Raw genomic sequence first — 13,251 nt, 5'->3', positions numbered from 1 at the left:
TTTTACATTTCATTATAAACATGATGTGCCAAAATAATAAATTTACTCACTTGTCTTTTAGCTTCTCTCAGTTTTCTTTTGAGGGCTGTCAAAATTCTTTGTACTTCCCATAATCTTTCCTCTTTAGATAAATCCTTTATCCCACCCTGCAGATCTCGATGTAAACAGTTCAAAAGAAACTCCTAGAAAGTAACACACCACACACTGTATAGGATTCCATGTTTTGTCATCTTAAAACCACATGCAATTTCTAAAAATGCAGAATCTACTTTTCAATTATCATTAAAAAAAATGACATAATGCGTGAATTGTTGTCTCAAGGCTATGACTGAAAAATCATCTTTATTTTTTCTGCCTGAGCATTGGGTTCTAATCCATCAATTTACAATGGTTCCCAGTAGTCAATTCACATCCCTTCCCCCAACACATCAACTACTAAGAAATGGGAGCTCAGAGCAGACAAAAGGGAAGAAAGGCAAGCAGGGATTTGATAACTTGTATGCAAACAGAAGATGTAATAATTATCAAATATAAGTAAACGCCTTAGCCTTGAATTTCTTACTGAGCTTGCCAAACACACACAACCAAATGGCACTGTTTCAGTAGCACAGTGGGAAAACAAAGGATTTGAGGTCAAATCCTGGCTCTTCAGCTTAGTAACCAGGTGACATAGCATAAGTTATTTAACTTCTCCAAATTTCATTATTCTCCTCTGTAAAATAAGGCCAATAAAGCAGCCTTGTCCAGATAAGCTAACATTTTTGGACTGCTTACAACATACCTGGCACCATGGTGAACACCTTTAACGCATTATTTCATTTAATGTAATCTTCACATCAAACCTAGGAGAGGACTCATTTTTAAATGCAATCCCCAAGGCTTAAGGAGGTTAAGCAACATGCCTAATTAGGAGCAGAGCAAGAATTTAAAGCCAGGTCTTTTGATTTCCAAACATGTGCTCTGTCCACTATGATGTTCTGCCTTAACTGGCATGAAATAGTGCCAGATGGGAAGTTCTGGCTTCAGTGTGCCATGAAGAGTGTGCCTGACACAGCTCCAGACACACAGGAAGTGTTCATAGAACAGGAGGCCATCGTTCTCAGCACTGCAGTCTCCCATGGGGTCAGAGCGAGGGCTGGCTCTGGAGGCTGGGAGGGGGGCTGCACACACCTGTCTTCTGATCTCCTCCTTGATGCTCTCCTGGGTCTCGGGCAGTGTGGGCATCGTGGCCATGTTAGACCATCGCAGAGGTTTCGTCACTTGCTTCAGCGTCACATTTCCAAAGAGCTCTTGCACGTGTGTGAAAAACACATATAGGACACGATTGCTAATCTAAAAACAAAAAAAAGATTTGCAAGAAAAATATTAAAATTATCATTTCATTTCATTTGTGTCTGTTGCCTAAGTGCATCCTCAGTAGTGACTAGACATGTTTTGCTAATTAGTGGCCAATTTAAAGAAGAGAATGAGACAGTACGAGTTAAGTCATGGACTCAGCACTGTGAGGAACTGCGGGGAAAAGCCAAGAAATGGATGCGGAGGCCAATGATCATCAATCTGTTCTGTTTTAGCACCATAACATTAATTGATTTTTTAAATCTTATGTTCTTTATTTTCAAGTTACTGTGATACATTTTAACACATGCAACTGGATCTACTAAGGAACAAAGGAGCCTGCAGCTGCAGAGCTGGGCTGAGTGTGGTAGCCCCTGCTCCAGAGACGAATGCTTCTGGGCAGACTCCAGAGCCCGTGTTTAAATAGATGCTCCAATGCTAAGAGACCAGGACGTTACGCTGGCTAAAAAGCTAATACAAGAAATTATTTCCTACCTAAAACTTATTCTGACAACACACCTGAATCTTCTGTGACACCAACATCCCTACTACAGTTACATTAAGTAACAACGTAATATTTACCAAATTCTGAAAACTTGACTAATATGACATTTGAGAAACATTTTGCTTCCAAAAATAATCAACAAACAATGAAGGAATCTTCAGTGAAAGAAAATACACTCTTATATGTAACAGTGTGTTACAACAGGGACCAATAATAACCTGGTATATTGGCTAAAAAGGCTTAAAATAAAAACTATAACCCCATCTCATGTTTTGCCCTTTGTTTTTGGCCTGAGTGAAATATCAGTAACTCCAATTAAAGGAAAACACATGCTCTACGCAAGCACCAAGTGAGCAGCAGAAAACGAAGGCCAGGAATTTATGTTGTAAAGAGACACCAACTAACACACCACCCACCTCTCTGAAATGCCTCCTCAGATTAAGATTCTGTAAAATACTCTATATACACCTCTTCATGAAGTCCTCAGGTCAAATCCCTGACCAAATGAATAACGTTAGGGCCCCTTGAGCCTGAGTCTGTATGTGTGTGTGATATGACTAAGCAGTAATGCTATTTGAGGAAGTAACTGAAATCCTTAAAACACTGCAGATGAACTGTAACTGCAGGTACCTCGGGCTCCTCTTCCACTAAGGACAGATCACTGTCATCAGGAACTGCTTACAAACCACACCAAAGGCTGGACAATATTCAAATTTCACAGCTGCAGCTAAAAGGCCAACATGCTCATTACCTTACACGCCAACACTGTCCACACTGTGAAATAAAAAGGCCAACATTCAGGCTAACCCCTTACCCACCGTCCCTGGTTCACTGCTTGGTATGTGACTCAGCAACAGGAAACCCTCCCTACACCCCCAGGGCCGGCCGTGTACCTGGACAGTCGGGCTGAGCACTATAGAAATGTTCTGGATGTTCATCTTTGTTTCCAGCTCCTTGGCGATAACGTGGTCCATGTGCATGATCAGCCAGGAGATGAGCAGACGGTTACACTCGGGCAGCTCCTCCAGCAGGCGCTGGAACTCCTGCACCTTCTCGCCCTCCGAGCTCCGCCCACAAGCCTCTTCAAAGCGGGGCAGCAGCTCCTTGGTCAGCAGGTTCTCGGGCAGGTCCCGCAGGTATTGCTTCAGCAAACTGGCCACAGTGTTAGGCTCATACTCTTCCAAGTTTGGAGACTCCTCTCTGTCATAGGCTGCTTTCAGCTCATCCACCTTGGATTTAATCCCTTAGAACATTCGAATTCAGAAGAGAAAGAAAGTATCAAGAAAAAAAAAAAAATCCAACACACGGCTTTCTTCCCCAGTGTGCCTACCCCTGGGGGAGATCAGAGAAGGGCCATCCTGACCGTATGAAGTGTTAATCCGCACGCGGTTCATACAATTCCTCCATTAAAGCAGATAAAAGACTACACTTAGAGGATGAATTTAACCAAAAGCTAAATGATAATGGACAAACTCAGTACTCAAAACAAAAGTCATAGTAACCACAGAAACATCAAGCAAATATGCCAATCGATTCAGGGAAAAAAACTTGTTTTTTATTTAAAGATAGGTAGGTAAAAATTCAGGCAACAATTAAACTACAATCTAAGCATATGCCTTGTTCTACATGAGCGGCCAACTGCTCTTCCTAACTAGTCACAAGACTGACAACATAAAATACAACTCGGTACATACAAGCACGTTGCAAAAAGTTGTGGGTGACTACTCTTTTATAAGTAAAAATTGTATCATAAATGCAAAAGGTGAGTTCACTATCTAAACAAACTCTTTGAAAATTATTCATTACATAATACCCATCTAATTTCTAAGTTTAAGTTCTTTACATGTTTTCTTAACCTGAAACAGGGTTACAATAAAAGAAAAGTGAAATTTTGGGTTACTAAAATCGAATTGTTTTGCTTTTCTTACTGGACAGAAACACACACAAATGTTTTTCAGACACTAAGTATTTTAGATTTTTAGTCCAATGTGCATTTAAGTGACATAATTCAGTGACACTGATTGCTCATGAGAACACAAGGTAGCTTTCTGTTGTTTTCAATACTTAAAACTTTAGGCCAAGATGTAGTACTATACACAACAGAATACTATTCAGCTATAAAAAAGAATGAAATCCTGCCATTTGCAATAGCATGGATGGACCTAGAGGGTGTTACGCTACGTGAAGTAAGTCAGAAAAAGACAAAATACTTCATATGTGGAATCTAAACAAGTAAAACAAACTATACTTTGAATATAACAGAAAAGAAACAGACTCACAGATATAGAGGACAAACTAGTGGTTACCAGAGGGGAAAGGGGAGGGGTGAGGGGCAAGTGAGGGGTAGGGGATTAAGAGGTACAAACTACCATGTATAAAATAAATAAGCTACAAGGATATATTGTACAGCACAGGGAATATAGCCAATATTTTACAACTATAAATGGTGTATAACCTTTAAAAATATTGAATCACTATGTTGTATCCCTGAAACTTATATAATTTTGTACATCAACTATACTTCAATTTTAAAAAAACTTTAGGCCAATTACTGGAAACAAGCCACAAACTAAGGCTGACAGATTGTAACGGTAAACACAAACACTCCAGAGTCACCTAGTCTGAGCAGCATTTTACAATCAATAGTGCTTACATCTGGGCTCTGACATTCCTTATGTGAAAACCACTTAATGCCATCACAATAAATCAGTAACTTAATCTAGCACTGACAAAATGAAATCAACAACTCCAAATAGGAAAATAATAATATGAATCTTATTTTTGTGTAATCTTTATTTTGAAGCAGAAAAGTTAGAAAATAATTCCTTTGTTTTCTTTTTTTACTGAGTAAAACATGGTGTGTGGTAATTTTAATTGAAATTCTTGACCAAAACCTCCTCTCTCTCACATACATTTTATAGATTTGTAATTTTCCCCCAACAGTGCCTGCCCAGAAAATTGCACAAGTGAAAAGTGCACAAATTTCCAGGTACAGAAAGAGCATATGCAAAATCATAGATTAGCTTTAAAACTGGAACTTATATATGGATAAGTGAGAATCAAGAGTTCTCCACCAGAAAACAATACTGTTAGCATTCAAAAAGAAAAGTCACAGCCATAAACTCTGTAGTCCAGAGTGCTGAATGCAGCATTCTGCCAGAGCTTCAAAAATAAATACAGGGGCTTCCCTGGTGGCGCAGTGGTTAAGAATCCGCCTGCCGATGAGGGGGACACGGGTTTGTGCCCCGGTCCGGGAGGATTCCACATGCCGCGGAGCGGCTGGGCCCGTGAGCCATGGCCGCTGAGCCTGCGCGTCTGGAGCCTGTGTTCCACAACGTGAGAGGCCACAACAGTGAGAGGCCCGCGCACCGCAAAAAAAAAAAAAAAAAAATTGATCAAAGCAGAAGCTTGGCCTCCAAGGAGCCAACAACCAGGGGAGCAGCTCAGTTTGAACACTCTGACACGTGAATTCAGAGAAGGAGTCCCACACCTCCGACTCCAAAAGAATGCAAACATCAAAAATAGGTCAAAGACAAAAGAATCCTTTGAACAAAGCTGTAGGAACTCTTCAGAGAAACTTTCACCTAAAACAAAATTTCTTCACACCTATCAAAATCACGTGAGAGAAGCAACTATGTTAGTACTGTGAAGATCTTTAAAAATCCATCATAAATTTTTCTTAAAAGGCAAGTTTCAAATTCATTTAAATGTATTTTTTTTATGTAACTAAGGACTTATAAATTCAAATTCAGTGCCTAATTCATTTATCTTATTTTCTATAAAATAGTAGCATTTTAGCCAAAACACTCTTAAATGATAACATGTTATCTGTGGGATTATGTAAAGGTCTCCCCAGTTATCAAATATGCTGGCCCTTTCTTAACAAAGCTTAAATATCAAATCCACCTTCTAGAAATGTGCATGAACCAATTAAATGGAAAAAGTAAATCTAGTCTCTTTATTCTAAATGTGTATGATTTAACTCATCATGAAATACGCATGAGCAGCAGTGAATATTATAGCCTCAAGGTCCAGGACCAAGACACTGCACCACAGGAACGTGCTGACAACAGCACGGATGCCACACAGGTCAGGACTTGCATCCTACACCAACACAAAGCCACCTTGCTCTGTAAGAAATAGAGTCTTCTACTTTAGACAGCATGCATTTTCCTTGATTTTAGACACCCAATATGAATTACTTTCCTGCCAGTATGAAATGTAAGTTTTCATACATACAGAACGTAGAGAAATGGAACCTCAACTTCACTAATGCACATAAGAGCCGCGCCTGGACACAGAGGTATCCACATCTAAACATTTTAGCAAGAACCTAAACATTTAGCAAGAACATTGTGCATCCCTCAGCTGAACTCAGGAAATACTTAAACGACTGTCAGTAACTGTGTCTTGTGGCCAAGAAGCGTCCTGAACCCAGATGTCCTTCCTCCCCGCTGACCACCCTCCAACGCCCAGCCTCACGGAGGCACCCAGGTGAGGGGCACCACACACACACACACACACACACACACACACACACACACACACACACAGAGCGTGAGGGTCTTTGTTCAACTGGAAGGATCAAGGAAATGAATGAGGTTTAGGACCCGTGTCACAATTTTCCTCACAAGTGAGTATTTGTTCCTTTCCTTTGAAAAGTGGAAGTGAAGCTAATCTTTAAAAACCAGTACATGTGGTGCGAGCCCCATACCTGACACTCTATAGATGCCTTCACACTTCATGCCATGCTTCTCCACATAATCCACACACTCCCGGAAGACGGCCGGCAGCCGAACGCCGTCGTACATCATGGTCCTCTCCACTGCATCAGCCAGAGGAATCCCAAAGATGGGTTTGAGATTCGGGACATCTATCTGAGGCACCTCTGGCTCCTGAATTGGCTTCTTCTTTTTCTTCTTTTCCTTCCACTGTTTAACCACGTCAGCTGCCGTCAAGTCTTTTGACTTTTTCTCTTTATGTTTTTCCTCTTTGTGTTTTTCTTCTTTATGTTTTTCCTCTTTGGGTTTCTCTTTTATTTTAAAATCCTTCTCTTTCTTTTTAGAAAAGCTGGGCTTTTTGAAAACATGGATCCCCTTGGACCTCTTCATTTTGGAAGGACTTTCGGCTTCATCTCCAGAGCTATCTTCCTGAAAGGCGGCATAGCCTTCAGCTGCCAAAGAAATGCAGGGAGCATGAGTCAGATGTCTGCTGAATGTCAAACTGTCCATTTTCAATGTCTGAAAACAAGACAAAGAAGTGCCACCTGGCCCTAGCTACCTAGCTTTTCACCCCGCGGCCAAGCCCTCCTGGTACTCTCAGCAATTCATTCAATGGCTTCCCAGCTAAAACGAGGCGTTGCCGTGACGTCTCCTGACCACAAGAGGGCGACGAGCAGAGAGCCAGTTACCCTTGAAACTGGTTTTATTTTATACACACGTGCAATTGGAATTTTTGCAAACCAAATTATTATAAATAATCATTTATTATCTTAATTTATGTATTAGCTACACAGAGGGCTAATGGAGAGAATTCCTATATAATGCACAGCATTCTTTCATCAGCTGAATAAGGCCCTCTAACTTACACTCTACTTAGCTTAGGTTTCTTCATATTTGGTTCCTATAATGTGAAGCAATCTCCAATCATGACACGAAATGCACTCCTGTTCAGACTCTCCCATCATCCCCATCACACTTTGCTCTCCTGTCTCCAGCTGTTAAGTGCGTTCTGCAGATGGCAGCTGGGACTGAAGCCTCATCTGGGGAGAACAGAACCAGGAAACTCCCTAATCTCGGGATGGTGGCCACTTCCCTGAGTCAGAAGCCCTGGTTTCACACTGATAACTGCTCAGTATCAATATTAGAGTTATCCTAGTTTGGTTTCACTGTTCCTTTTTATTTTAACATCTAAAACTCTCCTTTTCTTTAGCCAACTACCTCACAAGCTATTTTATAACAAAAATTAAAGGTATTGCATACATTTCCCTCTAATTAAAGTACCGATACCACAAACCCCACACCAACCAGAATGGCAAAAGTCTTAAGGGCATAATACCAGGACAGAAAGCAACTGGAGTTCTCAGACACCACTGGTGGGAGTGTCAACTGGTACAACCACGCTGGAAATTGTTTTGCAGGATCTACAGATACTGAAATGAGCATGGCCTGTGAGCAATTCCACTCCCAGGCACACACACAACAGAAATGCATAAACTTGGACAATGAGGTTCACAGAAGCACGATTCGTAACACACACTGAAGACAACCCAAATGACCAATAACAGTAGAATGGAAAAATAAATTCTAGTATATTAGTGCAAAATCCAGCAACAGAAATGAACAAATTACTGCCATATGGAATAACACGGATGAACCTAACAAACATTAACACTGGGCACAAGAAACTACCCACAAAAGGAAATCTACTTCCATGTACAGAAGTCCAAAATCAGGCAGTGTCCAGATGTGCTGGGCATCCCCTCTGAAGGGGCAACAGGCAATTTCTAGGATGCTGATAATGCTCTATTTCCAGAGCCTTGTACAATCAGTAATTAGCACAGGTGTATCCGTTTGTGATAATTCATCAAGTTGTACACAATTTGTGCATTCTATCCAAATGTCATGCTTCAAATACAAATTAACTTAAAAATACCGTGAAACTAAAATCACACTTACTTAAAATAACTCACCTGATTTGCTTTTAACATGCTAAAAAGCTATGTCTAAACGATTCATCCTTACAGAACAGGAATCATAAATGGAACACATGGTGGCATTTGCTTCAGAAAACGAATACATACTTTTTTCACCATGTACCCCAACTGGCCTACACAACCTCGCCAAGAGAGTAAGACTGTATAAGGACAAAATTTCAATATTTACTTTTCATACTTTTATTTAAAATTTAAGAAACCTCCACCAGAAAACTTCACCATTTCTGGAAATTCAGTATTTTTATTTGTGAGAATAACACCCTAAAATACAAAAACTGAGATGCAGAAAAATAAAGAAAATATAAAACAAGAGTCTTTGGATATATTTCTACAAGATAGCAGGTACACATAATTAGAGTAGAAATTTATCTAAACTTTAGCTACAGCACAGAGAAAATGGCACTTACTCCTTTTTTCCTTTTTCTTAAATTTTCCTTTTTTCTTCCCATGGTCCTTCTCATCATCAGACACTATATCGGGAGGCTCGTGGAGGCTGTCATGGGGAGGCGAGGGCTCGCCCGTGCGGTACAATCCAGGAAACTTAGTGGGGCTGATCTCCTCAGAGCTGGGGGTGCGGGTGAGCCCACTGCCATGCTCCACCCTGCGGTGCTCACCCGGGCTGCTGGTGGGGGGCAGGAAGCACTCGGTCATGCTGCCTCCCTGACGAGTGAGGAGGGCGTCTGTTACCTGCCCATCACCCCTGCAGAGGGAGAGAGCACATCACAGTCACCCAAGGACCACCAAGACATAAGGGCGCCAGACACACACACAAAACAGCAACTAATCTTGCATTTACAAATCAAAAATATTTTTCTTCACAACCCCCCTTTAAAAATAGTTGTTCATTTTGCCATCTCAAATTACATTCGCACACCACACATTTCGGTTCTCAAAGAGTTGGTTGAAAGCACTGGATCTTCAAGTGTGAAAAAAATGAACCAAATGAAAGTGGGTTCTCAAAGTAGGACACAGAGTTTCCTCTAAAAAAGAACCCACCATTGTAATGGGCTTCATTTTGGATTGCTATCCAACATAAAATCCTAATTTTTTTTAAGTTATGGCCAAACAACCATGAATAATAAAGAAGACTGTTAATATAACTACACATGAATAGTTCAGTATCAAAATTTATAAAACAATTAAAGTGATATATACAGATCATTAGCCATAGTTCTATACTGCACTGGACAATTCATATGTGGATAACAGCTATATTATCTTGGACTGGAATTATGTTGAAAGTAACAATGGAACCCTCATTTGCTCAGTCCTAAAATACACACACACTAGTTTCGCTAGAATGGACACTACAAAGAAATGCGGATAAACAACAAGGTCCTACTGTACAGCACAGGAAACTGTATTCAACATCCTGCGATAAACCATAATGGAAAAGCATACGAAAAAGAACGTATATATATGTATAACTGAGTCACTTTGCTCTACAGCAGAAATTAACACAACATTGTAAATCAACTATACTTCAATAAAAAATAAATTTAAAAAAAGAATAAAAAAACCCAAAGGACAAATGTAAGAAAAGTTCAAGATTTGTTTGCATTTTTTTTCTTCATTAGACAGATGGTACACAGTACTGTGTTTAAAAGTTACTTGGATTAGTTCTTATTCCTCTTTAATGCCTTCAAGATATTAATTTGAAAAACTATTAGAATCACTTGTTTCTCTTTGCACTCACTTCTAAGGTGATTTTGCAATTTTAAAAATCCACAAACACAAGTGATAAGACTATTTCTGACCATAAACAAAGTCAAAAGACAAACAAATGTGAAAAAAGATGTGTAAATTATGAGCGCTAATTTCTCTAAAAAGCAAAGAGTTCTCACAAATCAATGAAAATCTCAACAAATCAAGACACCTACACAAAGAATGTGAAGCAGTTCACAGAAAAATGACTAATATCCACATGAAAATAATGTTCAAGTACAATTACAATTTTAAAAACAAAATAAGTTACCATTTTTCTAACATCAGACTGGCAAAGAACGAAAAAGGTGATTAATACCAAGTGTTGGTAAGGATGTGATCAAACATTTGGGAGAATATCCACTGATGGCTGAAGTGTAAACTAGCACAATCTTTTTTGAAAACCAATTTGGCAACATCAAAATTTTATTTTTTAATATATTTATTTATTTATTTTTGGCTGTGCTGGGTCTTCGTTGCTGCGTGTGGGCTTTCTCTAGTTGTGGCGAGTGGGGGCTACTCTTTGTTGTGGTGTGTGGGTTTCTCATTGCAGTGGCTTCTCTTGCTGCAGAGCATGGGCTCTAGGTGCGTGGGCTCAGTCGTTGTGGCTCGTGGGCTCTAGAGTGTTGTGGCGCACGGGCTTAGCTGCTCCGCAGCATGTGGGATCTTCCCAGACCAGGGCTCGAACCCGTGTCCCCTGAATTGGCAAGCGGATTCTTAACCACTGTGCCACCAGGGAAGTCCCTATCAAAATTTTAAATGTGCTCTCTTTGATCCAAGAATTCCTCTTTTTAGGAACCTATCCTTCAGATATACTTTTACAAGAATTCAAAGATGTGTACATGAAAATACGCATTTTAGCACTGTGACAGCAAAAACAACATAATCTAAATGGCTATCAATGGAAGATCAGTTAAATTATGATTGATCCAAATAATGGAATATAAACTCACACAACATGCAACTTCTGAAATAGTTAACAACTGTTAACTCTTGGAAGTTGTAAAAGGGGGGAGAGAGATTTCTTTGTTTTATCCTTTCTACATATTTTGAGCCTTACCATGCCCATCTATTACTTGTATTACTATTATTGGGGTTTTTTTTAAACGAACAGGCCACTTTTTTTAGTCTCATAAAAATTGTGTTTTTGACAATATTTAATAGTGTGGGGAAAGCAATTTTATTTATAGCACAATATCAATTTTTAAATAAACATATGCAAAAAACTGTAAGAACAAGGGAACTTTAAAAATAATTATCTGTGGGGGCTTTCCTGGTGGCGCAGTGGTTGAGAGTCCACCTGCCGATGCAGGGGACGCGGGTTCATGCCCCAGTCCGGGAAGATCCCACATGCCACGGAGCGGCTAGGCCCATGAGCCATGGTCGCTGAGCCTGCGCGTCCGGAGCCTGTGCTCCACAATGGGAGAGGCCACAACGGTGAGAGGCCCGCGTAGTGAAAAAAAAAAAAAAAATTATCTGTGAATTATAAGATTATAAGTGATATTTTTACTCTTCTGCATTTCATAAGTTTTATACCCAGTATACATTACTGCTTGTCTAATCAGGAAAAACATTAAACAGGAAAAAATTCCATCAAAGGAGCTGTAAGCATCACTGTAATTTTTTAGGTTTTCTTCATAGGCCCTGACTTTGGCTTTTTTTTTTGCAGTACGCAGGCCTCTCACTGTTGTGGCCTCTCCCGTTGCGGAGCACAGGCTCCGGATGCACAGGCTCAGCGTCCATGGCTCACGGGCCCAGCCGCTCCGCGGCATGTGGGATCTTCCCAGACCGGGGCACGAACCCGTGTCCCCTGCATCGGCAGGCGGACTCCCAACCACTGCGCCACCAGGGAAGCCCTATTATTTTTTAAAAGTACATTCTATTCTTCCCTTAATTGAAGGGATGGTTTTGACCAGCCCAGGTTTGAGAGTTTAAAGAGAGCCAAGCTCCCACCAGCCTATCAGTTACACATCACAGGTGAGGAAACTGAGGTCCAAAGACCCGGGAAGCCAAAGCACAGGTGCGGGGAAGGAGCATAGCTCGACACAGACGGACCACTGACGGGCATCCTGTCCCCACGGACCCATGTCGTACGCCTCCCTGCATGCTGTCTTCCTCATGCCCTGGAACCCAGCCCTCCTTCCAGGATCTTTGTAGGGCCAATTCATACTCATCTTTTAACATTAAGCCTGCAGATGGGCACAAGGAATCTTTCTGGAGTAATGAAAACGGTCTAGATTTGACTGTGGTGATGGTTACAAACCGTAAATTGACATTTTAAGTGGGTGAATCTTATGGTATATAAATTATACCTAAAAAAAATGTTTTAAAAAAAGGATCAAGTACTAGCCACACTTTCTCCAGGAATCCCCCCTCATGCCCACCCCACCCAGTCTAAGCCATGCCCCCTTCCTGTGCCCGCAGAATGCGCAGAGCACACCTCCAGCGCTGCTCAGGCCTTGCTGGGCTTTAATGACCTGTGAGCACAGGGCCATCTTGCCCAATAATTCGCGAGTCCTAGCATTTCACACAGCACAGGCAGGCTGCACAGGAAGTAGTCAGATGTTTGTTTACTTAACAATCTAATTAGTCTCTTCTATGTTCTCAACAGGCTGTGTCCACTAATGACACAAAGATGAGAAGAAATGAACCAGCCCTTAGCCTCAACTTTTAATTACAGAAATAAAGAAAGGAAACCCACATTTTATTTGAGTTCCTGTGGCTTCAGGAACTTTCATATACATTAACTAACCTTATATGTCCTGGGAGAAAAGTGTTTTTCCATGCTTACAAACTGCAGAACTAAGGCTCAGAGAAGTGAAGTAACTTACCCTATGCCACACAATAAGAGATAAAACTGGGATCTGCTTGACGCGAAACACACATTCTTTCCAGTAACCTGCCCTCTACACACACACACACAAGAGGGCACACATGCCAGGAGGAGCAGGGCATTACAGACACAAGCAGAAATGTGGGGCTTGTTATGAGA

General features: G+C 40.8%; 1 protein-coding gene across 1 annotated transcript in view; it reads right to left on the bottom strand.

Moving 5' to 3' along the window:
- Nucleotides 1–13,251, bottom strand: part of RALBP1 (ralA binding protein 1) — a 43,823-nt gene that overhangs the window by 12,035 nt on the left and 18,537 nt on the right. Inside the window, exons 3-7 of the mRNA XM_065890046.1 lie at nt 8,963–9,255; nt 6,555–7,013; nt 2,734–3,083; nt 1,171–1,332; nt 51–182 (exon numbers count right to left, since the gene is read on the bottom strand). Coding sequence (XP_065746118.1) covers nt 51–182; nt 1,171–1,332; nt 2,734–3,083; nt 6,555–7,013; nt 8,963–9,206 — 1,347 coding nt within the window. The 5' untranslated portion in view covers nt 9,207–9,255. The remainder of the gene's footprint in view (nt 1–50; nt 183–1,170; nt 1,333–2,733; nt 3,084–6,554; nt 7,014–8,962; nt 9,256–13,251) is intronic.

The sequence above is a fragment of the Phocoena phocoena genome, chromosome 13, assembly GCF_963924675.1.
Source record: "Phocoena phocoena chromosome 13, mPhoPho1.1, whole genome shotgun sequence".
Taxonomy (NCBI): Eukaryota; Metazoa; Chordata; class Mammalia; order Artiodactyla; family Phocoenidae; genus Phocoena; species Phocoena phocoena.
Note: the sequence above shows the minus strand (reverse complement) of the source record. Positions and strands in the feature narration are given on the sequence as shown.